Raw genomic sequence first — 27,347 nt, forward strand, 5'->3', positions numbered from 1 at the left:
TTAATCCATCACATTCAAACTCATGTTAAATAGAAGTCATTACACACCTGCCATTATTTAAAGTGACTCTGATTAATCACAAATAAAGGTCAGCTTTTCTAGTAGGATTTTCCTGACATTCTCTTAGTTGCATCTCAGAGCAAAAGCCACGTTCCGCCAAGAGCTTCCAAAGCATCAGAGGGATCTCATTGTTGAAAGATATCAGTCAGGAGAAGGGTACAAAAGAATTTCCAAATTTCCAGCATATTCCATGGAACTCAGTGAAGACAGTCATCATCAAGTGGAGAAAATATATCACAACAGAGACATTGCCAAGAACTGGACGTCCCTCCAAAATTTATGAAAAGACGAGAAGAAAACAGGGAGTCAGGAAGTCAGGGAGGCTTCCAAGAGGCCTACAGCAGCATTAAAGGAACTGCAGGAATCTCTGGCAAGTACTGGCTGTGTGCTACATGTGGCTGAGATTGTAGCACACTGGCTGTGTGCTACAATCTCCCGTATTCTTCATATGAATGGGCTATGGGGTGGGCTGGCACGACGGAAGCCTTTTCTTACGAAGAAAAACATCCTAGCCCGGCTGAAGTTTGCAAAAACAAATATCATGTCAACTAAAGCACGTGGGAAAATGTGTTATGGTCTGATGAAACCAAGGTTGAACATTTTGGCCGTAACAGTTTGGCGCAAAAACACCCAAAGAACACCATACCCACAGTGAAGCATGGTGGTGGCAGCATCATGCTTTGGGCTATTTTACTTCAGCTGGAACCGGAACTGGAGCCTTAGTCAGGGTGGAGGGAATGAACAGTTCCAAATACCAGGCAAATTTGGCACAAAACCTTCAGGCGTCCATTAGAAAGCTGAAGATGAAGTTCACCTTTCAGCACGACAACGACCCAAAGCACACATCCAAATCCACAAAAGCATGGCTTCACCACAAGAAGATTAACGTTTTGGAATGGCCCAGCCCTGAATCCAATTGAACATCTGTGGGGTGATCTGAAGAGGGCTGTGCACAGGAGATGTCCTCGCAATCTGACATATTTGGAGCGCATTTGCAAAGAAGAGTGGGCAAATATTGCCACGTCAACATGTGCCATACTAATAGACTCTTACTCAAAAAGACTGAGTGCTGTAATAAAATCAAAAGGTGCTTCAACAAAGTATTAGTTTAAGGGTGTGCACACTTATGCAACCAGGTTATTGTGAGTTTAAAATGTTTCCCCCTTAAAGATTTCAGTTTGTTTTTCAATTTTTCAATCAATCTTTCACATTATAGGTCACATTTAAGGTGGAAAAAGTTCTGAAATGATTTATCTTTGTCTCATTCTTTTACATCACAAGAACCTAGCATTTTAACAGGGGTGTGTAGACTTTTTATATCCACTGTTGTAAGTAGTAGCCACATGTGGCTTAACAAGTTATATCTGATGTTACATGGATTATGTGAACAAAGTAATAAGGATTTACATTTTACATCTGTAAGGTCCCACTGTCAAGTACAGAATTTATAGCAGATACGACTGCAAAGACCTGGGCCCTTTTTTGAAAGCCTCATAAATAAAGGCAGTGTATTGTTCACAAATCTAAATCTAGAGTGGCCTTTTATTGCGGCCAATCTAAGGCACACCTTTGCAATAATCATGCTGTTTAATCAGCATCTTGATATGCCACACCTGTGATGTGGATGCATTATCTCGGCAAAGGAGAAGTGCTCATGATTTGTGAACAATGTTTGAGAGAAATAGGCCTTTTGTGTACATAGAGAAAGTCTTAGATCTTTGAGTTCAGCTCATGATAAATGGGGGCAAAAACCAGTGTTGCGTTTATGATTTTGTTCAGTGTATATGTAAAAATATTATTTTTTTTTAATTTATTGCTAAAAAAAATTATACCTGGAACAATTCAATTCATACAATTATCCTGAACTTGAGCATTATTGATAGCGTCGCCACATTACTGAAGTTGCCATCTGATTTTCTTTTGACATTTCACTCTGAGAAACATTGTTCTCTATTAATTTGAAAACCCAAGTACATTACGCCATTTGAATCTGAATTGGCTGAATGACAAGCACGCTTCTCAAAATTGGTTATTCCAGGGGAATAGATACAGCCATTTGGGATGTAGTCCTGGACTGACTCCAAATGAGTGTAGATCCTGCCTCTGAGGAACAGCCATGCGGTGGAGGATGCATCCTGCTTCTGGGTATCCGTCTGTCGTGTGGCAAGATTGCCCCCTGGTGAATCCTTGGAATACTAGGCCAATCAGCCAATGTATCTGACAGCTACTGACAATGGATTTCGGTTAAATACATTCAGATGAGTGAAAATATATTTTCATTAAGTACCCTCCTAATAAGTGTTTTTCAAAAAGTCAATTCTAAGTATTATTTTCTAGCAGCTCTAATGGAGTCCTTCACATTTTCGCAGAAAAAGATTAATCAGGAAGCACCACTCATTGTTTAAGACTAAGCGTTTAAGCACCTTGAGGAGATGGAGAACGCTGTTAATTTGCAGAAAAGGCAATCACTTAAATCTGGCAAGTGTCAACTGAAGAAAGCTTGATTAACATTGGTAAAGATGGAGAAGCCATTTAGCAGCAGCACTCGAGCCATTACAAGACATGGACAGCTGGGGTGCGTCTTGACACTCCATAAATAGCGAGTGTAACTGTTAACACTTGCTTCGATTTGACAGTCTAGCCAGTAGACAGCTCACTTGTGAGCTCCTGTGACCGGCCTTTGATAGCTGGCAAATACAGAGGTTAAACACGCAACCAATCATGCAGATCTGATCCTGCAGCACCGGAGGATTGGGGGTAGGTCTTTAAGCTCACAAACCAGCGTGATAGGCATCCCCGCGCTGTAAACCACTTAACAGTGGAGATCTTGGGGGAAATCCAGACAGAACAGTCTCTAGTTTAAAGGAGTTGTACCTAAAACTACTATATAACTTAACATCCACACAACCCTACATTTGACTGGAGCTACAGAAGACCATAAACAGAGGACTCCAACTGAAGAGCCTGATGTTGTACAGAGTGGACCCGTCAGAAAAGGTGAAGTGATAATAGGTCAGGTTAGTCTGTCTAATACACTTGTCCTGGTTGTGTATAATGGAACGCCTCAGGTTTTCAAAATCTATTTAAATCAGTCACTGGTTAAGACCTGGTACACTTGATGAGTGCAATTATCAACAAAATCACTACGGGATTCTAATGTCCCAGCGAAGAAAGAGTTAACGTTAACCAAAATAAACAGCCAAATGTAACAAAATAAATAACACTTGAAATCATGTAATTCTTGAGAAAAATTACAAAAAGAGTTAATGCACTGGTTTTGTGACATTGTCAATGTTTAATTTAAAAGTGAGGTTTGTGATCCCTAAAAACAGCGGTATAAGAAACTCCCCACAGCTAAACGTAACAGCCGTTTTGGCCCGGCAGCGTGCACAGATACGTGCACAAATACACCCTCTTGGTTTATTAAGCCGTCATATCTGTGTTTAATTCTGTTGCTGGCGACAAAGTCACATTGATGAGAGTTCATTTTTTTAATAAAACAAAGTATACAATGCAATACAAAATTAACATGTTATTAAGGTCACCCGATCAGTTGGAAATACCTTTTTGTATAGGGAAAGGTGAGACATTTCGCTTTGAAAAATGCTTACAGAGGTCAAGAAAACAGACCAGTAGCATATTGTATCTTTCATTACTTACAAAACACTGACACAGCATACAACACTGGAAAAGACATGGTTAACAGTCAGACTGAAAAGCCCAGAGCTCCCTCTTCCGTACATCTTTCGGGGTCTATAGTCCATAGAGGCTGGTGCCAATGATGTCCATGAAGGTGGCTTCTATCTGGTAGCACAGCTGGACATCTGGGTCAGCACCACCCAGTTCTTCTGCTGCCCTCTGGGCAAGGCTCAGCTTTGACTGGCCCCCTCCTGATACCAACACCTCCTTGGGCTTTTGCTTGAGATGCTGCAACCCTGAATGACAGGTCAGAGGGCAGGAGGGGATGAAGTGAGGAAGGGTGAGAGATGGTACTATAGAAACACAGGTTTAGGTCAGGAGTCTGCACACCAAGCAAAAGTCTGATACACCCGAATGAGCTACGGTAGATGGTTATTGTAGACTAAAAAAATGCATTGAATTTGACTACAGTCTTAAATACAACTATAAAAATGACTATATATGAATGGCTGTTTGAGTCAACTAATTGGATCCCTGGAAATAAAGTAATACATCGATGCAAGCATTCCAAAATATCAATTCAAGTCACAGTTTTAGTTCCAATACCAGCAACTAGAATGAGCTGTACAGTACATTATAAGCAAACACACACAAAAATTAAATCTCACGTACTGGCAATGAGCGGGTCGATATCCCTGGTCTTGGTGACCACGTCAGAGGCACAGACCTGTCCAACCTGCACGAGCAAGGCCGCCACGTCATCGTAGAGGGGAGGGAAGGCCTGGCAGAATGCCACCAGGCATGGCAGGGTGGGCATGAAGAAGGCAAAACGCTTGGTACGGGTCAGCACTGAGGGAGACAGAGAAACTTGATGAACTGCGACAGCTACAAGCCGTACCTAAACCTGTCAGAGGGACAGCTGGGATGAGAGATTACAAAGCAGCATTTACACAGACCCACCACATGGGGGCAGTGACATATCAATATACACGAGGAGGGCTCACACTGGCCCAGGGCTAGCTTAGCCTGTGTTCACACAAGAGTTTGTTAACCCTGGGCTAAAGTTTAACCCAAGGCTAATATTCCTAAGCCCTGGGCTAACAGACAATTCTGACAAGACTATTTCACTTTCTAAATCTGACAAGCTACAAATGTTACGTTCTCCCCTGCATGCAAATAATGTTACATGAACATCACTGACATGAGACCGATGTTACACTCCCTTGATTCAATGAACGGCTTTCTGACATCGGTTGATCAAGATGTCAACCCGCTCGGTATTGCGTTAAAACTACTCAAAGATAGAGAACATTTTCAGGGATGTGATTAGAATGTGATTAGTTTGACCTTTTGTCTTTCGACATGTTTCCTAGATTTACTTGGCATCTACTTTGCTCAGATAAAGCTGAGTGAAAGGACTGAAACAACAACACAGTGCAGCTGTTAGTGATGGCGTGTCTCCACCGTAAGTAGATTAAGTGAAAGTGCAGGTTTTGCGATTGGACAATGAACGTTCCGCGGTTTTGTCCTTGACCCCATTTCACACTGAAAAGTCAGCGCTCAACCTGCTACAAGCCCACTTCAAAATGTGCACATGAACACCCGCCTAGCCCTGGGGTTAAAATGCCCTTAGCCCAGGGCTAGGGAGGCTCGTAGCCCGGGCTAAGGGGTCGAGTGAACACACCAAGAGGCTGACGATTCAAGAGGGAAGGGAGGAGACCGATGGAGAACCATGACAGGGGAGAAAGAGAGGGATGTACAGAGGGAGAGCTGACCTGTAAGCAAGGTGGCCATGACACTGACCGCCAGGCGGGCCACGCCCAGAGACTTGGGCAGGGCGTACTGAGTACACAGATGGGACAGCAACTGGATGGCAAAGATCTACAGGAGAGGACAACAGGAAATCAGGCCATTAAAAATGCAGCACTAATGTACTTATGGACTGGAAGCTAATCTCTGCATGACAATGCCTGAGGCGCAGGACTAATGAACAGGCAGAGGATTTCTCACCTGTTTCTCCAGCTGGGGCTGGGCCAGCAGCTCTGGGATGAAGTCCAGGCAGATATGGATGGAGGGGATGCCCGCCACGGTCAGCGGGAGAAGAGCTCGGGGGTAACCCTGACACAGACGGAGGGAGAAGAAAGAAGACAGGACATAGGGGGGGGGGGGGGGGGGGGGGCAGAGAGTAAAGTGATAGATTTGAGCGTCTGTGGTGTGAAGTCAACACACATGGCTGGATCAGCAGGGCCCAGGCTACCAGGGTTACTGACAGAAGCACAATGCTGTTGATTAAAGTGAAACATATGGCAGCTTCCTACGACTGGGACTGTTGATGCTGCTACAGGAAACCCGTTCCACCCAGACCACTGATCACTGACAACAGCAACTCTGTGGCACACTTGTGGACCTTGTGGCAGACAGGACTAAGACCGTCTCAGCCTCTAAATCCCATGCTGCCACGATCTACATGATCGTTTCAGACAAGAATTATCGAGCGATCAAGGCAGACTGGAATTTGGCTAGACGACCTCTTTCATGTGGGGCCCCAGTTTACCTGGAAGTGCACCAGTTTGGCGATGTTGGGGTCGGCGATGAACATCTGGTGCAGCAGGCAGCAGATGAGACACTGTACCTCTCGGAGGTCACTCAGGAGCCCCCCCTCCGGCTGACCTTCCACCTCTGCCCTCCTAGCTCCATCCTCCTGTTTGATGGACGGTAGGGGGCCCCTCATGTTCCTCAGCAGACTCTCAGCACTGCCCCCAGCCTCCACAAGGCCCTGCTCCTCTGAGGTGGGAAGACACACCTCCAGGAGGATCTGGACTGCAGCACTGTCCTTGAGGCAGACAGAAGACCGTCATAAGGAGCCCAGCCCTGTGTTAAATGACTGACTTGCTATACTGTGTGTGTGTGTGTGTGTGTTACCTGTGCGGCCAGCAGTGCGTTCTTTAGCTCTTCTCTGGTGACCTCTGGTGTGTCTGGCTGTCCAGCTTGTCCCAAACCGAGGTTAGAGATGGTCTGGCTCTGCCGGTCAAAGTCTGCCGTCTCCTTCAGGTGGGAGTTGAGGTAGGCCTTGGAGGCCAGAAGGTAGCCGCTGAGCATGTGGAGGACTACGTCCATCAGTGGGGGGCACCTGGGACAGACCGTTCAGTCAACTGACATAATGTGCTCACATATTAAGTATACACATGACCCAAAATAATGTTATTTCTGCATTCTTTATAATGTTTTAATATAAAAAATATAGTAGCCAAAATATAACTTTTTTCTTATTGAAATAACACAAAACAAAATGATTAAGCTCTTATTATTGTATTGCTCGAGAACATACCTTTCATATTGTGCAAATGACTTCATTCACCTTTAACATTCAGCGTAATTATTTGTTTCAAATGGGCTTTATACAAGTAGGCAATAGCATTGTAAAGATATGTATACTATTTGCAGATTATTGAACAACTTAACTAATGTGTTAATATACTGGGTTTATTCCCACCAATTGACCCCTAGGTGTGCACAGCTCCTATGCCCCTTCTATGATTAGAACAGCTGATTACATGGTCTATGGAAGATGTTTGGCCACTCGTACGGTGTGTTAGTCCAGCCTTAACTACCTGTAGACTCTGTGGTCACAGCGCAGCACGATGAGGGGGTCCACCATCAGGTCATTCTGAGTGTACATCTGCTGCCTCAGAATCTTCACGGAGGGCTGCAGAGCATTCACAGTCATCACCCACAGCCTGGGGGAACAGGGACAGAGCATTCACAGTCATCACCCACAGCCTGGGGGAAGAGGGATAGAGCATTCACAGTCACCACCCACAGCCTGGGGGAAGAGGGACAGAGCATTCACAGTCACCACCCACAGCCTGGGGGAAGAGGGACAGAGCATTCACAGTCACCACCCACAGCCTGGGGGAAGAGGGACAGAGCATTCACAGTCACCACCCACAGCCTGGGGGAAGAGGGACAGAGCATTCACAGTCACCACCCACAGCCTGGGGGAAGAGGGACAGAGCATTCACAGTCACCACCCACAGCCTGGGGGAAGAGGGATAGAGCATTCACAGTCACCACCCACAGCCTGGGGGAAGAGGGATAGAGCATTCACAGTCACCACCCACAGCCTGGGGGAAGAGGGACAGAGCATTCACAGTCACCACCCACAGCCTGGGGGAAGAGGGACAGAGCATTCAGTCACCACCCACAGCCTGGGGGAACAGGGACAGAGCATTCACAGTCACCACCCACAGCCTGGGGGAAGAGGGACAGAGCATTCACAGTCACCACCCACAGCCTGGGGGAAGAGGGACAGAGCATTCACAGTCACCACCCACAGCCTGGGGGAAGAGGGACAGAGCATTCACAGTCACCACCCACAGCCTGGGGGAACAGGGACAGAGCATTCACAGTCACCACCCACAGCCTGGGGGAAGAGGGACAGAGCATTCACAGTCACCACCCACAGCCTGGGGGAAGAGGGACAGAGCATTCACAGTCACCACCCACAGCCTGGGGGAAGAGGGACAGAGCATTCACAGTCACCACCCACAGCCTGGGGGAAGAGGGACAGAGCATTCACAGTCAAACCTTCCACTCCATCACCACACTCACACAGGCACCAACAGGACCAGAAGAGAAGGAATCACTAGGCTGTTGCCTTTCTGGATCTAGCTAATATCTCTGAGAATACCTTCAATGCATCTTCTGCCATCATTTATTCTCTACCAGACATGTTGCGTATCACATCCATTAAACTGATAGCAATATCCCTTAACGTCCAAGCGAACGGGGAGCAAGGACTTGGCGGAGAGGGACTGATGCTACAGCCGCTTGTCTCAAAGGACCGTGTTCCCTACTGAGCAAGAGCTGACAGAGATAAATAGTTCCAGTGAGAGGCCAACACCAGCACTACTTCCATGTGACCCATGTGACCCCACCCCTGATCAGCACACAGCGGGGCGAGTGGGGAAACAATCCATCACGCTCTGAGCAGTCCCGTCCTATTCACAAAGCACAGAGCAGTTGTCACACACGCAGGGACAGATTGGGATCCCTCGTTACCCCTAGTGCATGCACAGGCCCGGGCCAGAAGACCAGACCTAGCACGAGCAGCGGCAGCCGTAAACCACTGATTTACCAGGACCACTGCACACACAGACCGGGGAGTGCTGACCTGCGGGGCATGACGGTGTTCAGGACCATCCAGAGCTTGTTGACGGTCTGGGGGATGCGACGGGGGACCCCAGGGCCCAGTAAGAGCCCCATGCTACCAGTCAGAGCCTCTGCATAGGGGATCAAGTCTCCTGCTGACAGCAGAGTTAAGTGGTCCAGTATCCTAATCAGCCTGGGACAGCTGGACGGCACCTTCTGGAAGGCTGTTGAGAGAGACAGAGGAGTCGGAACTGTATTCTTGGAGGCTGTTTACCCGACACAAATCAACCCTTTAACAGAAAGCAACGTGAGTGTAGCATTTAGAAATATATTTTGCAGTCCTAGACTAAGCTGTCTCTGGGTTATGGAAAATCTCAGACAGTATTATAGTCCTGATATAATCTAGTCCCCTTTCAATCCACAATTATAGATAATAGAGGCTAATGGAGAACAATGGTGAAGCTTGCTTTCATTTGTCCAGTTAATACAAAACAACATGGATGGAGGGAGAAGATGGGATGATTATAAAGGAAAGCACCGATGAAACCGAGACACAGAGAGAGGATGGAACTCAAATCCTCTCTTCTGACGTTTTGCAAAGGTCAATCACCCCAACAACAGAGGCAGTTTAAATCACCAGGACATAAAAGCCCTGCTTGCATCTCAGCCACCACTGAGCAGCAGTAAGCCTCTCTTCCCTTGCAGTGTAGGAGCTTTCCTCTCCTGTTCTCTCCCGACTCACTTTCCCGACTCACCCTTCCAAAAGGAGACGTCTTTTTGATAATCTAGTGAAATTACGTACATAGCCATTAAGTTCAGAATTTATGATTCAACTCATTTTACAAATAAACTTTTTGGTTCCAAAATATTTGACATTTGATACTGTTTTCAACCGTAGTGAGGTTAATTCCCTAACAAGAGAAACTGTTTAGTCAGTGGGTTCACGTATCAAATGGGACTATACACTATGGAATTAATAGGAGGGTCAAGGATTCAGATCCCCATTAGCTACTGCTAAAAGCTGTAGGTACTCTCCCTGGGGTCCACACCAACCAGAAAACATGAATTAAGAAAGAATATCAACAGATGAATACAATGCAAAGACTACATATCATGAAAATGACAAACAATCAGACAGCATATGTTTTAAAACACAATAAATGAATAGACAAGTTCAGAGCAGGTTTCCACATTTAAAGCTACTAAAACAATCCCATGCTCTACTTAGAATACACAGTTACCACTGATTTTGTAGACTAGTGTTTACACAGGGCTCCAAGGTGCCGATCAAGAAGAAACTGATGAATGGAGAGAACACGGTACCAGGTAAACCCTTTCCCCCCACAGTTTTACAGTCGGCAGCAGACCCATTGGCTGAGTGAACCAGTTTGGGTGCCTCACCATTCTTAGGTGGTGGAATATCCTCGGCTTACTTCCATGTTTCTAACAAACACTCAATCCCAAATTATAGAAGCACACTACATAGGGAGTAGGCTGCCATTTGGGATGCATCCTCAAAGATCTATCAGGGAGCTCCATCTCTCCATTAGTCTAACAGCAGCAGGGTAATCCTCCAGACACTGAGCCCTTATGGCTGGATTACAATACATCGTTCCTAAAGCTGTGTGAACCTCCTGTTTATAGAATGACCCTTGGTTTAACAGCAAAGCCTCACTCTGCACAATATTCACGCAGTGTAGTAAGAATAAATCAATGAATTATATTTGCAACCCCATTTCCAAAAAAGGCTGGGAGGCTGTGTAAAATGTAAAAAAAAACAGAATGCAATGATGTGCAAATCATTTAAACCCAACGTCTTTGGAAACCGGGTTGTATAATAAAACAAGAACAAAACCTCTGAGCCAGATTCAAAGCTCCATTCTTAAGCACCAATCCATCATTCTTGTATCGCATTTACAAGTCAGTAAATATTGGTCAACTGCATTAATGCTGCAGTTACTCAAACTATAAGCACATTAGCATTTTAGGATATTTGCAAATGAGGAAAACACTGGATATCACCATACAAAACATCAACTGACATCAAAATCAAGCAATTTAGCTCAGTACACAGGATTTTTCTTAACTGGAGAATATTCTGGAGGAACAGATTGTAATAGAATGGCATGTAAACTCCCCAAACTTAAAGTCTATTCTTTTCCCACTCACCCAACAGACTCTTAAACCCTCCACCCCATGGCCACCCTCCCACAGTACCCCTCCACCCCACCCCATGGCCACCCTCCCACAGTACCCCTCCACCCCATGGCCACCCTCCCACAGTACCCCTCCAACCCACCCCATGGCCACCCTCCCACAGTACCCCTCCACCCCATGGCCACCCTCCCACAGTACCCCTCCACCCCACCCCATGGCCACCCTCCCACAGTACCCCTCCACCCCATGGCCACCCTCTCACAGTACCCCTCCACCCCTTGGCCACCCTCCCCCACCCTCACCATGGTGGAGTTGCATCTGGGAGTATCTCCAGGTGTTTGATGTGAGCAGCATCCTCCGGAGCAGGGGCAGTGTCCCCGTCACCTCCTCCTCACATAACCAGTCCTCCACCATACACAGGTGCGGGTAGTTAGTGGCCAGGAGACGCAGCAGGGCTGAGTGGAGGCCTAGGAGGGCCCAAGGAGACATAACATACATTAAAAAAGGACCAGGGAATTGGGAGTTGGTAGGGAACAATGGCTACCTGACAGGGGTACCTAAAGAGAGAATGTGGTGAGGTTAGGTTAATTAGTAGAATGATTAGCTGCCTTCATAACAATTATCAATTCCAAAATATAATATATTCTTTATAAAAAAGTTGACTCTATAAATTATATAGGTCATTAATATTCATCTGGCAGTTTAGATCTGGCACCTTAATGCATTTATAACCGCCTTCAGAACATCAAAATAATCTGATGTTTAGTGCCAACATGCCTTCTTGTTGAATACTTCCCAATAGTTGTTTTTCATTGCAGTCCTGCACATTAAGTGCTGTCAGTCAACATCCTTCAATATACAAGAGAAAGTCAGCCAGAGTCGATGAAAGAGACAGGTCTGTTCTCCTGCCTATTAGCTCTTACACCACAGTTGAGATTCATTGCATTCAATGCAGTGATGCAGTCAGATAAGGCCATCACACACCGTATTCAATGGCTTTCTAGTCAGCTGAAAGTCTGCTGAGCAGCATGGTCTTTCATAAAACCATGTTCGGTGAATAGGGAAATGCACACAAAGTCATCGCATCAATAAACGCGGCGTGACCTTGGACAACGTTTTACATATTACAACCTGTCCCTAGTAAGAACATAGTGGACCAGCCCTGCTCTGTAGACCACTGGGTTTACACTGGAACTATGCTGATGAGCTGAATGGGGCTGTCAACGTGATAGACTGACATCTTAGTTAATTCCATGACCCCCCTCCCAACCCCTAGCTAACATACAGGATGCACTTACCCCCCAGCTCCTGCTGCAGACCCTGGGCTTGGGTGATGAGGTATTTGATGGGGATTTGGTCCATCAGCGCAGCGGAGTACGACTTAGGCTTCCTCTGCATTAGAGCTGAGAGGAATGGGGAGGTTAACACGGCCCTGATGTCTACTCAAACAACCCTTGATGGGAACCCCCACCCCGCTGACGGGCCTCCTTGAGCCTGGAGGGACCTTAAGAGGACTGAAAGGGTGGAACGCACCACGGAACACAGGCGGGGGGATGGTGGGACATACCCAGTTGTTTAGTGTTGGCCAGGAGCGCCTCCTCGTAGGACAGAATGTAGTAGAGGATGAGGAGCTGTGTGGTGATGCTGTACCTTGAGCGCACCCCTCCATTACCACCTCCCTGTCAGAGATGAAAAACACAAGGAAAGGTCAGGGGCTGGTCACCACTGTGTTCTACATTGCAGTGCCAGCAGGCGACTAGCAACAAATGGCTCTCGCCTTGAAGGGGCGACCATGGCGGAGTAAATAATGAAGTGGATGACAGGACGTCAATGCTGCTTGGCTGATGTATGACATCATTGAATATCTTAACAGTCAGCGGGCTGCAGACAGCCCAACAGACTGGGCTGTAATGACATAATGATACTAAAGACCATTGACTCCCAGTGGCCCCAAAACATACATGGATAGACTCATGGAAATGGACCAACTATCATTTGATGCAACGATTCCATTAACTTGGCATTTTCTCCACCAATATTTGAGTAGGCCCAATATCCCATACCAAAGCCCAGTCAGAGGTCAAGTTACACCCGTGTCGGCTAGCTGGGATGACTAAAGTTCCTTAAACATTGTTGTCATTGTTATCAAACCCTCCAAGCAGCAAGACACAACTAGATTAAAGCAGTCCACAACAGCGTTAATTTCTACAACATCAAATGTTTTCAGTGAGGTTGAGTGTTGTGGATGTGTGCAGCGACAGGTGGTTGTGCAAACGGTTCTGTGTGGTGCGGACCTGAGTAAAAGAAAACAGGCTAACACGTGGTCATGTCGTTGTACACGTCTGTGCACACAAACATCACTCACCCCAGCAGAGCCCTGGTAGATGTTGAGGATCTCCTGCTCGGTGATTGGTTGGTTTGTGGCCTCTGGGTTGGCCTTGGAGGCCGGGGTGAGGATGGAGTTGATGTAGACGTCGATGAGGGGCAGCAGCTGGGTGTGGAGCGGGGTGGATGTTTCACACAACTGCCTGTAGATCCAGTCCTATGGGGAAAACCTGGAATTAAAGCTGGAACGCTTCATTGCAGTAATGTTCACTGCCAAGGCGTTACAGCAAACAATAAACACAGTTTTTTTCTATATTGGACATGATCGCACACGTGACAGAAAAGCAGTATTATTTTGAACCCTCACTACAACTGTGGGGTGATGTGGTGTTTTCATCCTAAATGGGGTTCAGCAGACCACAAAAAAACACAATCACAATATAAATTAGGTGCACAGCAGCAAGTGCGTGTGGGGGGGTGTACTGCTTTGTCTTTCAATGGGCTGGAATAAGTTGTCCCTTATTTCAGCTTCTAAACCAATGAGGGACTTTTCAGACGGATGATCACATGACTCGTCTCCCTTTAATGTGTAACGACATGTTCTTGAAAAATAACATAATAAGAGTTCGCAGAAACAAGAACTCAGTGATCATAAAATCAGCAGCGATCATAGAGAATGATATAAAATTCCCATTGTGATATCCATCAACACACAGGGCGGTTACACTGAGGCCAATCTAAACTAGACAACCTTCTTCTACGAGAAGACCCAGAAGGACATGAATAACATGGTAATAAAGCCCAAACTGCATTTGGGGTCATTTCGCAGATGCTCTTATTCTCAGGGACTTAGCCACAACGGGCCATCACTCTCTATGGGTGAGAGTGCTCTAACCAATGTCCTCCACCCTACCTTGATGGAAACCTTGTGCTTGGTAAAGGCCCTGCTGCGGAGCAGCTGGTAGATACAGTGGATGGGCAGGAAACCAGTGATGTTGGCACTCAGGTTGTTGGTGACTGCCACCCGCACAGCATGGGCAGTGACCACCTGTAACGGGAAATACACGTCAACACACGCAACCGATCAACTCAGCCAATAAAACAATACGAATCTCAAGCAAACACTGAAATGGACTGATCATTAAACGATGAAACAGCACGGCCCGGAAGAGGTAACATGAAATACTGTGTGCCATTCTATAAGATGTATGTAAAAAAATACATATATTCTAGAGTTCCCGAAGCCAAGACGGGGTGTATGCGGTTGTGTGGATGATATACCTGCTCAGTGAAAATCTCCTGGGTAAAGATAGTCTTCATTTTGCTCAGAGAGCTGGGCTTTATGGCAATCTGCAGTGGAGATGGATAGCATTTACCAGGACTTTCATTTATACTAGTATAATATACAGACCTGTAGCATTAACAGAGATCGGTTGGACTGAAATCACTCAGACAGAGATCTGCTGACATAAGTAAGGCACTTTCACCACAGGCTCAGCTTTTCCTGCTGACAGTAGCTAATGAAAATATCTTGAGGGAAATAAATTAATCTGGCATTTAATAATCTCTCTCTTGCTCCATTTTACATGATAAAGGCAAAAACGATACAGCATTAGTAGCCTAGGGTGAGTATAAAATTCAATACAATCAAATTACATAGCACCCTCTGAGAAATGAAGTGACAGCAAAAATAAGTGAACACAGTGTGAGTGTATTGGCAGGCAGCTGTTTACGTTGGTATGTTTCCTGTCTGCCGTGGAGGAGGTACTATAACTGGCAGCTCTCTCCTTCTCTGACTGGACTATTGATTCCTGCACCTCGCTCCATTTCATCATCCCGCCCTCCACCTCCACCTTACCTTCATGCCCAAAGTAGAGCAGACCAGCTCGATGATAGCGCTGAGCTGGTTGCTATGGAAATACATGGCAACCAGTAGCAACATCTCTCCGAAAGAAGCGGCGACACCTGCAGCACTGAACACACAGGGTGGGGGTGGGGGTGGGGGGGGGGTCAGAGAGATTTAAAACAGCAGCTTACAATGTGTTTCAGAGGATGGCACTATAATAAAATGATTACGCCTGGCTAGATCAGCACCACCCGCCTCCTCCAGCACAGCATCCCCTCCATGGTCCCTGACAACACTCATTTACCACTGGAGGGAGAGCTGGGCTGTTGCTGTGATCACTCACGCTTCCAGGAAGGGCCTACTGGCTTGGCCCCTCCCTTCCAGCCCAAGCCCCACCCCCAACCATCCTGACCCACATCCCTCCACTGTGTAGGACCTGCCTGCCAGAGAACAAAACGGAACGGACCGCAACCGAGGCGGGAAAAATCAAGACTTTGATAAACACTAAGGATGTACTGATTCACTGACATGGATCGGTTCTCAATTCCTCAAACATTTTTGAGATTCGAGTTCAGTGACCCACGCATTAAACCAACCCTAGTGTACCACGTATTGCTGAGAAAATCTAATCAGTCTAATAATTTAGTTGCCATTCATTCAGTTAATAGCATTTGTTTTTAAAGGTAACTGATGTTAACTAGAGGGAGGTGACGACCTAAGAGTCAGATGTCCAGTCTACATGACCCCTAATCTAATAGTGGGGAGGCTGATGCCCAGTCGCCCTTGGCTCAGCTCAGACGCGCACACAGACGACACCTGCTGAAGCTTGTGACAAAACTGATCTTCCATGAAGTTCATCATCCCAATAAGACCAGGCATCTCCTCACCTCTCAAAGTACTCCTCCTCTTTGATCATCCAGCTGAGCCACATCACCATCAGCTGCTCCTGCTCCGGGGTGCTACAGGAGGAGGACCAAACACCACACTGAGTACAATGAGGACACCTGCTGAACCCAGGACAATGTGTCTGCTATCTGCTTGGTAGGTTCCCACGTCGGGCATGGTAGCAGACACAGTGACTCCAGGTAGCCTTCTAATGTCAGGTTAACACGTTGGGTCAGAGCACAGAAGGACTTGGGTGTTCACGGACTTGTCTTCTGAATTAGCGTTGACCTCCCCGACCTATTAACGGGTCGAAGGTTTCGGTGCCATTCTGTCTTAATGTGATTGGAAAAGTGGAAACATTTCCTGGCGTGGTCCTACCTGACTAGTGTGGGGAACGCCAGTAGTTTACAGAAGGACAGAGAGACAAAGCGAACCCCGGCTGGGGTGGCTGGAGGCCGGCTGGTCATCAGCTGAAGGAGCTGCTCCGCCTCTTCATCAGTGGGCCTGGCCAGGGTGGAGACAGCACCAGCACCACACCACCACATTAACGATAGTTCAAAAGTCACACGGTCAAATAACCAACTGAAACTCGGCACCTCTACAACTTGAAAATAAGTCACGCTACTTGAACAGAGCGCCAAACCGAATGATGTGCGTCTCCTCTAGGGTGTTTTGAGTACCTGAGTCCAGCGATACCCATCAGGGCACAGTAGAGGCGGAGCAGGGCGGAGGCCTTCACCACGTGCTCCTCCCTCAGACCGGAGTACCCGGAGCTGCTCTCTGCATCCTGCACGCTGTCGTTGGGCTCGTGCGTGCTGCGGGACCGCGGCAAGATGGCCACCAGCTCCAGCAGTAGCTGCCTGCGCATCTGCCACAGCACTGAGCTGCTCTCACGCTTCCTCTGGAGGAAGGAGGCACAGACAGTGTTGTGTGCGTGTTTAAGAGTGAAACGGTGTGTCTGGAGTTAATGTTTCTGTACTGCGGTAAGCATCCCAGCAGCAGGCAGCGACGTGTGTGTTCCCCACCTGTTGTCCGTTGCGTATGAACATGCTGAACCAGGTGCGGACCTTCCCGTTGGTGCCCAGCAGAAGACCACTGACGTAAGACACGAGGGGGCTGACCGCGTCGTCCGCCGTGTCAGGCTTGTAGTCCAGGGTCAGGGCCACACCCAGACCGGGGAGATGACACTCCTCCACCTAGGGAGACACACCCAGGGCCCAGAACACAGCTCCAGTCCAGCACATAACAGGCAAACAGTACACCAGGGTCAAACAGTACTGGTTTCTGTCAAACAGAGGTAATACTGCCTTTATAACCAGTGTCAAACAGTACTGGTTTCTGTCAAACAGAGGTAATACTGCCTTTACAACAGGGTCAAACAGTACTGGTTTCTGTCAAACAGAGGTAATACTGCCTTTACATCAGTGTCAAACAGTACTGGTTTCTGTCAAACAGAGGTAATACTGCCTTTACAACAGGGTCAAACAGTACTGGTTTCTGTCAAACAGAGGTAATACTGCCTTTACACCAGTGTCAAACAGTACTGGTTTCTGTCAAACAGAGGTAATACTGCCTTTACACCAGTGTCAAACAGTACTGGTTTCTGTCAAACAGAGGTAATACTGCCTTTACAACAGGGTCAAACAGTACTGGTTTCTGTCAAACAGAGGTAATACTGCCTTTACACCAGTGTCAAACAGTACTGGTTTCTGTCAAACAGAGGTAATACTGCCTTTACACCAGTGTCAAACAGTACTGGTTTCTGTCAAACAGAGGTAATACTGCCTTTACAACAGGGTCAAACAGTACTGGTTTCTGTCAAACAGAGGTAATACTGCCTTTACAACAGGGTCAAACAGTACTGGTTTCTGTCAAACAGAGGTAATACTGCCTTTACACCAGTGTCAAACAGTACTGGTTTCTGTCAAACAGAGGTAATACTGCCTTTACAACAGGGTCAAACAGTACTGGTTTCTGTCAAACAGAGGTAATACTGCCTTTACACCAGTGTCAAACAGTACTGGTTTCTGTCAAACAGAGGTAATACTGCCTTTACACCAGTGTCAAACAGTACTGGTTTCTGTCAAACAGAGGTAATACTGCCTTTACAACAGGGTCAAACAGTACTGGTTTCTGTCAAACAGAGGTAATACTGCCTTTACAACAGGGTCAAACAGTACTGGTTTCTGTCAAACAGAGGTAATACTGCCTTTACAACAGGGTCAAACAGTACTGGTTTCTGTCAAACAGAGGTAATACTGCCTTTACACCAGTGTCAAACAGTACTGGTTTCTGTCAAACAGAGGTAATACTGCCTTTACACCAGTGTCAAACAGTACTGGTTTCTGTCAAACAGAGGTAATACTGCCTTTACAACAGTGTCAAACAGTACTGGTTTCTGTCAAACAGAGGTAATACTGCCTTTACAACAGGGTCAAACAGTACTGGTTTCTGTCAAACAGAGGTAATACTGCCTTTACACCAGTGTCAAACAGTACTGGTTTCTGTCAAACAGGTAGCCGATGTGTATCTCAGGCCTCCCAGGGGGACTCACCACCATGGCTCTGATGTTGAGGGCCTGAGAGGGGTTCATCTGACAAAGCTGTCGCAGGGCCTCTGTCCGGCGTCTACCTCCCATGCTCTCCTCATCCTGACGCTCCCCGTTCTTTATCAGGCCCCTGCACACTGGACACACACCGCGGAGACCACTTACAACATGGAATAATGGCTAGTTTCTGATGACGAGACATCTAATCAACTTGCAGACAAGATATTATAATTATTGCATGATTTTCTGAAGTTAATCGCAATATATCCCAATTCTTGAATTTGTCAATAATTACTTATCATTGAAACGTCTTTTTACTGTGTCTGTCAGGCAAATGAATCCTATTTAAACCATACAATATATTGCAAGAATGCCGTGTTATGCAGAGTTTTGAAAGAAACAAAAATTACCCAACCTTCAGTGCTACAAATTAGTATGTTACACCATCTGAAAAGAAAAAGCCTGGGGAAGCCTGGTGACTAACTGCGAAAGAAACATTCAAATTAGTTCTGTCAGCGCCAGCTGTCTTCTAAATCAGGTTGTCATGAAAACCAATGACACAACCTAACAGCTGGAGCTAAATAAAAGATTTAATAGCTCTCGCAAGCCAATGCACTTTAACAGGCCTTCACTCTTTGGCCTACTCCTCACTTAGGCTGACAGTTTAAAAGGTTAAATGTTTATGGTCAACTGAGACTGTGACATGCACTGAAACAATATTAGCATCCATCTCTGCTACGTATAGAGAACTCCATATGCCATAAAATACTCAGGGCAACTAAAGGAGTTAGAGCTTCATGTTATTGGCTGGCTACACGATGCCTTGCGCTTGATGCCTTGCGACAGGGCCCATTTGTCGCCTGTTTCACCCCCTTAAATTGATTCATTTCCACACACTCCAATAAAATATGCCAATTCCAATAACAAGCCATGAGGATTCCCTAATGTTCAGCACTAAGTAATGTAACTGCCTGCGGACGGACTTGCCTCCTCTATGCTCGCCTTGGTAACAGAAACTACTGGCTCAGACATGACCCCCAGGGTGATAAGGAGGCACTAGAGGGGCAGCTAGCGGAGCTACAAATGAGTAGGTAAAACACAAAATAGCCCCCCTGTGTCAGTACATGGAGGCAATGTGGTCCATACAGTCTGGCTATAAAGAGAATGACAGGTCGCCGCCGCACCATTAGGTTAGCTAGAGTGTTTAGCCACGTAACAACCGGTTTATCAAGCTAGTAGGACGTAAAAACTAAATGTGTCTGATCTATGAAGTCAGATCATTTTAGCAAGTTGGCAAAATGTAGAGTAGAATGGCATAGGGTTTCTACCAAAAGAGTTATATGTCTCAGCCCTACAGATGTGTGTGTATAGGCTATGAATAACTGCTTATTAAGGTCATATAGATTTTCATCGTCAGTGATTTGGAGTCAATTGCTGATTTCTGACAATGTAAGGATCAAATAACTATCCACTCAGGTCAAACTGCCAATTATGAGGAAGTTGAACTAAACTGATCAGATTTAACCGGTTGGCCTAAAGAAGCTAAAGGACCTAGACAACCTGGTAGAATTTTGGAAAAAGATGTGGACAGGTGAGAAAAATGATTAACATACACTCACCTAAAGGATTATTAGGAACACCATACTAATACTGTGTTTGACCCCCTTTCGCCTTCAGAACTGCCTTAATTCTATGTGGCATTGATTCAACAAGGTGCTGAAAGCATTCTTTAGAAATGCTGGCCCATATTGATAGGATAGCATCTTGCAGTTGATGGAGATTTGTGAGATGCAAATCCAGGGCACGAAGCTCCCGTTCCACCACATCCCAAATATGCTCTATTGGGTTGAGATCTGGTGACTGTGGGGGCCATTTCAGTACAGTGAACTCATTGTCATGTTCAAGAAACCAATTTGAAATGATTCGAGCTTTGTGACATGGTGCATTATCTTGCTGGAAGTAGCCATCAGAGGATGGGTACATGGTGGTCATAAAGGGATGGACATGGTCAGAAACAATGCTCAGGTAGGCATTTAAACTATGCCCAATTGGCACTAAGAGGCCTAAAGTGTGCCAAGAAAACATCCCCCACACCATTACACCACCACCACCAGCCTGCACAGTGGTAACATGGCATGATGGATCCATGTTCTCATTCTGTTTACGCCAAATTCTGACTCTACCATCTGAATGTCTCAACAGGAATTGAGACTCATCAGAACAGGCAACATTCTTCCAGTCTTCAACTGTCCAATTTTGGTGAGCTTGTGCAAATTGTAGCCTCTTTTTCCTATTTGTAGTGGAGAGTGGTACCCGGTGGGGTCTTCTGCTGTTGTAGCCCATCCGCCTCAAGGTTGTGCGTGTTGTGGCTTCACAAATGCTTTGCTGCATACCTCGGTTGTAACAAGTGGTTATTTCAGTCAAAGTTGATCTTCTATCAGCTTGAATCAGTCGGCCCATTCTCCTCTGACCTCTAGCATCAACAATACATTTTCGCCCACAGGACTGCCGCATACTGGATGTTTTTCCCTTTTCACACCATTCTTTGTAAACCCTAGAAATGGTTGTGCGTGAAAATCCCAGTAACTGAGCAGATTATGAAATACTCAGACCGGCCTGTCTGGCACCAACAACCATGCCACGCTCAAAATTGCTTAAATCACCTTTCTTTCCCATTCTGACATTCAGTTTGGAGTTCAGGAGACTGTCTTGACCAGGACCACACCCCTAAATGCATTGAAGCAACTGCCATGTGATTGGTTGATTAGATAATTGCATTAATGAGAAATTGAACAGGTGTTCCTAATAATCCTTTAGGTGAGTGTACATGTACCATAGTGAATCAAGTGAATTCTTGTGAAAAATAGGAATTGACATGCTACCTCACCTGCAAAAATATGGTGGAGGAGATTGTATGTTTTGTACATGTATGAGGAATGGGGGACAGGTTTGAACACATCACAGATATTTCTGAAAACATAGTCCAGACTATTTTTCCTCCTAGTAGGCCGTAAACTTGTTGGATAATTCTGAACAACTTTCTAGCAGACAGACTCATTTTTGTATGACTGGCTACTCCATGTACTTAGGGATATACTGTACACTCCCTCTAAGATCTGCATGCCAAGCATATGTAGGATTCAGGGCTAAAAAAACCAAGTAGTCCACTAATCCTATGGTATCATTAGTATTCCTGGCTCCCGAAAGTAAAGCAATTTGGGCAGATTATATTAAAAACCCAAGCATGCAGAATGAAGTAGGATAATTACTTTCAATTTATCATTTAGATTTAGATATTTCAACTTACCTTCATTGAAGCTATCAGGGACATTGGCAACCAGCAGGCAGAGGAACCAGTCACCATTCCTCACATGCAGCAAAGCCTCAGCCACATCAATGATGGGAAGCAGAGAGGGCAACTCTGAGATAGATGGGAGACAAGAGGCTTAGCTAGGGGTCTGAAGACGTCAGAAGACGTCTTCTGACAGTGTTCTCATGAGTAAGATCTGACAGTGTTGTCATAGGGAAATCCTATAAATCATAAAGCAGGACATGTCTTTAGCACTGAATCGCCCAAACAGTCACAAAATAGAATTTTCAGATAAGACTCCAGCAACGGGTCAGATGTTACATTTTTGTCAGAGATGCATGTACCTGCTTGTAGTATACAGAGGACATCTGCAACTTCCTCCAGGTAAACAGGGCTCTCAAAGAGCTCAGAGGACTTCAGGAACCACTCCCCATTGGAATCAGCCACCTGGATGACAAAATATTGACTACAACATTAGCATGATGCTTACATACTGATGATGGATGAGATGTGTTTCCACTATTCTATGTAAAGTGCTTTAAGTGTCTGGAAAGGCACCATCCAATAAATCCAGCTGTTTCCGACATTCACTCATTGTCACAACAGCCAGGGAATAAGGGAAGCAGCGAGGTGAGTTACCTTGTTCATGATGGCCAACAGTTCACTAAGAGCCAGCCTGAGTCTCCTGAGGGGGTCACTGTGCTCAAACTCCAAGGTGAGGCCATGCTGCAGTTGAGACACCAGGATGCTCTCTCCATTCGCACCACCAGCCTTGTGCCTGTCAGGGAACACAGCCACGCCACAACTGTCAGCCTATCTACCACAGATACAAGATGGAAACTCACTGCTCTGCCAAATAAAACACACACGTTTCACTTCAGTCTAAGAATACATTTAACCAAGTATAGTTAACATTAATGTTGCTATGAGTTCAGCATCTCTGAGAATTATGTTAGCAGGTCATTCAAAAGTTTTACCTGAGTTGCTGCTCCTTCCTGGCATCCTGCTCCAGAGCATGAAAATCCACAGACAAAAGGGCCACAATGGAGTTGACAGCTTCCACTCCAGAGAGTAAACGCAGGATAAGCTTTTTATCCTGGGCCCAGGCCTGACTCTGGTCTGCTGGGGCACACAGAGCCATCCGAACCAAGCATGGCAGCAGCAGCCTGAGCTCTGGGTCACTCAAGGCAGCCAGCCGTACAACGTCCACCTTCTGCATGGCTTCAAAGGCATACGGGCTGACAAACTGCAGCCCCGCGCTTTCTGACATCTCTGCTTGTTGTTTGCGACTGGGTCCCCACCTGAGAAATAAGAGGATGTTTGGATTCTAGCTGACGCTGTCATGATGCTCATGCTCAACTTGAAGTTTAATTGCTGCTGCTATGATAACCCAGGCAGGCAGAGTTTATTGTCAGTGTTTTCCATGAAGTGACAGTACCACGCAAAAGTCTTTGGCCAGCTTAGAAAATTGTTGAAAGACATTCATGTGATTTTCTTTTAATTTGATTAAAAAAACACTGCATAACATTTTAGTATAGACAAGAAATGAAAAGCCACAAAAACATTTTGTTTTTAAAACAAGTCAATATCTTGGGTCGTATTCTTTACAAAGTTAACTAAAGCAATTGTCTGACTATCTCAATTCATAGTTAAATAAACAAGATCTGTGGTAAATTCTTCAAAGCATCTTGTAAGATTTGCCACAACTCTTCAATTGACTTAGGCTGCTTTTTCTTTTCCCTGCCCTAGTGATGCCACACCGCAACAATTATGTTGAGTTTGGGACACTGAGGTGGCCAACCTATTACTACCAGTGTTCCATCTGCAGACTGCTGTTTCAAGTAGGTCTTGGTCGTCATTGCAGAGTGTATGGGATGATTATCCTGCTAAAACATTATTTGCCAATAAGAAGCCGACCTTTAAGTAGTGTTTATCAGATTAATTCAGCTTTTTGAGTTGTTTTAGCGATCTCACCATATATCAATAACCTTTTGGACAACACTAGACATTCGTTGCATTATTGCTTTTGTATTTATTGTAATGTTATATACTGTTATTTACCAGCAAATAAACAATGCCTACATTCATAGCTTTAAACAATTTTCTCTGGGTACCTGCGACTTTTGAACTAGACTGTGTGTTGACTAGAAAGAGTTTATCTTTCTAGTTCATGCTTAGTTTATCAACGAGTTACTTGCTGTCTCCAGAAAGTTGAGGATATTATTATTGACCAACTGACTGGACATAAAGGCATTTCTAGGAATTATACTACTGTCGATGGCTAATTAGTTGGCGAGTGTAACTAGTTTAGCTTACTTCGCTGACTTCTAACACATATAGCAAGAAATACTTCCTGAAGAATGTGGTCCCATGTAGTGTAGGAGCACCTAGTTAGTTAAACTAGCAACATAAATATTCTCTAACATTACAACAATGAGATACTACTGCTGGGCGGATGTTTGCTACCTACTTGCTAATTAATGTTAGCTTGGTCTGCTACAACTGGTTAAGACGCTAACGCGGATAAACCTACCTAGCCTATTGTGTCATTAAAATATACATGTTATCAATCGATAATAAAACCTACGTAAAACGGAGTGAAAAATACCCTTACCTGGCTTTTAATGTTATTTCAAATGAACACTAGGTGCTAGGCCTTCAAACCTCGGTCTCGCGTAGATAAACAACACAGCAACTCCAATGCATTTGCAGTTTGTGCTCCTCCTGCTGCAGCTAACCGTAGAGAACGGTTGCTTGCTAACTGATTTAGCTAACTCGCAAGCTCTGACAGCCCATTCTTACAAATGTGTGTATCCATGTCTAGAAATTAATTAAACTTGTCTGATCAATATTTACAACGTAATCACAACTAAATGGTGTATATGATTGATTACGTCTACATTAAAATCAGACTAGTGTTGTAGTACAAGATGCACGAAACTTTGGTCACAGCTAAATTCGGGCGCTCCTGCTGTTCATCACAGGCATTTTGGTGTAACCGCTGCACTGCCGCTATGACAGGGTAACAAAGGCGTGTGGTAATTAATGCGAATAGATAATGTAACAATATAAATACGTTTTTATTCAGCAACACAGTGTTTCTCTCACTATGATTACATGGTGTGCATTATTTTTTATTTTGTTGATGGCAAGGCACACACTGTTGAATCAGGTGTTACTTAAGGCTATCCATATTTAAAACCCCCCAGGACCGGGATTGATTCAGTACGGTTATCATAATCATCATCCTCCATAGAGAATGTGAACTGTGGCCCTAAAATGGGTAAAAGTAAATAAATAAAATAAATGTATTGGTATATGCATAATTGTTCACATATACATTAGAGCAGTAAAACGTTATGTGATACCTGTGGTATACAGTTTCGTATACCACGACAATTAGAAAGCAATGTTTGGAATTAACAAAAAGGCCATGATTTAAAAGTGATTAATAAATTCAAAAAATTGGTCTGAATTAATTTCAAATACAAAACTGAAAAAAATTGCGGGAACCCATTTTATTACGTTATTCTACGCGATATTCCAGGTTTTTCAATACAAATGAATTCTACAACAAAACAACTTGTGGAGAAAGTGAAGGTTCTGAATACTTCCCGAAAGCGCAGTTGGTATACGTGTGCCCTCCAGAATTATTGGCAACCTAGATAAATATGAGGCAACCAACAAAAATTATTGTTGTTTTTCAGATGGATCTTACACTCAGAATATCATATAAATGTAAACTTTGCGTGAAGATTGTTCAGTGAAAATCATTAGGAAATAATTATTTTAGTCACAATTATTGGCACCCCTGCATTTACTATTTTGTGAACCCTCCTTTTGACTCATCTTCTATAATGATAACACAGGAGGGGATTTGAGACCATTCTCCTTACAGAAACTCTCCAGATACTTCAGTTGTTGTTCCTCACTTGTGGGCTTTTTGGCTTACCCCATATGTTTTCAATGGGATTTAAGTCAGGGGACTGTGATGGCCTTTGGTCAGTGAACAGGTTTTATGTGGATTTGAAAGTAAGTTTTGGAACATTGCCTAGCTGGAAAGCCAGCATCCTGGAAAAGCCTTTTTGCGGGATCCCAACAGATGCCGGATCCCACTTTTGACATTGAGACTGATGTTTTGCGGTTACTATTTAATGAAGCTGCCTGTTGAGGACATGTTAGGGGTCTGTTTCTCAAACTAGACACTCTAATGTATGTCTTTGTCCTCTTGGTCAGGTTTGCCCTGGGGCTTCCCGCTGCTCTTCTATTCCCTTCACAGAGCCAGTTTGTGCTGTTCTGTGAAGGGAACAGTACACATTGTTGTACAACATTTTCAGTTTCTTGGCAATTTCGTGCATGGAATAGCCTTAATTTCTCTGAACAAGAATTGACAGATAATTTCAGAAGAATGTTTTTTGTTTCTGGCCATTTTGAGCCTGTAATCGAACACACAAATGCTGATGCTGAACAAGCCTAAAGAAGGCCAGTTTTATTGCTTCTTTAATCAGCACAACAATTTTCAGCAGTGCTAAGAAAATCGCAGAAGGGTTTTCTAATATTAAATTTATATTTTAAAATGATAAACTTAAGATAGCAAATACAACGTGTCATTGGAACACAGAGATGGTTGCTGATAATGGGCCTCTGTACGCCTATGTAGATATTCCATTGAAAATCAGCTGGTTCCAGCAACAATAATCATTCACAACAATAACAATGTCTACACTGTATTTCTGATCATTTTGATATTATTTTCATGGACAACATTTTTTATTTTCTTTCAAAAACGAGGACATTTCTAAGCGACCCCAATGCATTTGAACGGTGGGATACACAGGATATACACTGATGAGCCAAAACATTATGACCACTCACAGGTGAAGCGAATAATATTGATCATCTCCTCCATAAGGGCACATGTCAAGGTCTGGTTAAATTAGATGGTAAGCGAACAATCAGTTCTTGTAGTCAACTTGTTGGATGCAGGAGAAATGGGCAGGAGTAAAGACCTAAACGACTTTGGGCCAAATTGTTATGGCCAGACAACTGGGTCAGAGCATCTCTGAAATGACAAGGCTTGTGGGTTGCTCCTGGTCAGTAATTGTGAGTACTGATAGTGGTCTGATCAGGGACAAACCACAAACCATCGACAGGGTGTTGGGCAGCCAAGGGTCTTCAATGCAACGAAGGGCAACAACATTCAGCTGGGTAATGCACCTTGCCACACTGCACACATTGTTCAGGAATGGTTTGAGGAACATGATGAATTGTTCAAGGTGTTGCCCTGGCCTCCAAATTCCCCAGATCTCAATCCGATTGAGCATCTGGGGGATGTGTGGATGTGTCCGATCCACGGCGGCTCCACCTCCACCAAATTATAGGACTTGAAGGATCTGCTGCTAATATCTTGGTGCCAGATACCACAG

The 27,347-nt window shown here is 45.0% G+C and overlaps 1 protein-coding gene across 1 annotated transcript; it reads right to left on the reverse strand.

The window, feature by feature from the left end:
* Window positions 1–3,536: 3,536 nt before the first annotated feature.
* On the reverse strand, window positions 3,537–24,931 carry ints2 (integrator complex subunit 2). Its single transcript, XM_013134519.4, has 25 exons — window positions 24,536–24,931; window positions 22,899–23,222; window positions 22,561–22,699; window positions 22,266–22,368; window positions 21,919–22,032; window positions 18,618–18,748; window positions 17,089–17,259; window positions 16,744–16,964; window positions 16,442–16,567; window positions 16,066–16,137; window positions 15,191–15,305; window positions 14,614–14,682; window positions 14,246–14,380; window positions 13,373–13,549; window positions 12,575–12,686; window positions 12,306–12,410; window positions 11,310–11,474; window positions 8,873–9,074; window positions 7,311–7,436; window positions 6,622–6,829; window positions 6,254–6,532; window positions 5,710–5,817; window positions 5,475–5,580; window positions 4,372–4,548; window positions 3,537–3,995 (listed from the first exon to the last, which is right to left on the reverse strand). Exons 2-25 carry the CDS (start codon window positions 23,189–23,191, stop codon window positions 3,814–3,816), a joined length of 3,636 nt encoding a protein of 1,211 aa, XP_012989973.1. The 5' UTR covers window positions 23,192–23,222; window positions 24,536–24,931; the 3' UTR covers window positions 3,537–3,813.
* Window positions 24,932–27,347: the final 2,416 nt, after the last annotated feature.

This window comes from Esox lucius, chromosome 7 (assembly GCF_011004845.1).
Source record: "Esox lucius isolate fEsoLuc1 chromosome 7, fEsoLuc1.pri, whole genome shotgun sequence".
In the NCBI taxonomy this organism is placed as follows: domain Eukaryota; kingdom Metazoa; phylum Chordata; class Actinopteri; order Esociformes; family Esocidae; genus Esox; species Esox lucius.

Bases quoted from the DNA above. Each gene is read 5' to 3' on its own strand.
- ints2 (XM_013134519.4), bottom strand. From the start codon at position 23,191: ATGTCAGAAAGCGCGGGGCTGCAGTTTGTCAGCCCGTATGCCTTTGAA. The intron at 7,437-8,872 runs GTCAGCACTCCC...CTGTTCCCCCAG, and splicing joins AACACCGTCATGCCCCGCAG to GCTGTGGGTGATGACTGTGA. The intron at 5,818-6,253 runs GTAAACTGGGGC...CGTCTGTGTCAG, and splicing joins CCAAACTGGTGCACTTCCAG to GGTTACCCCCGAGCTCTTCT.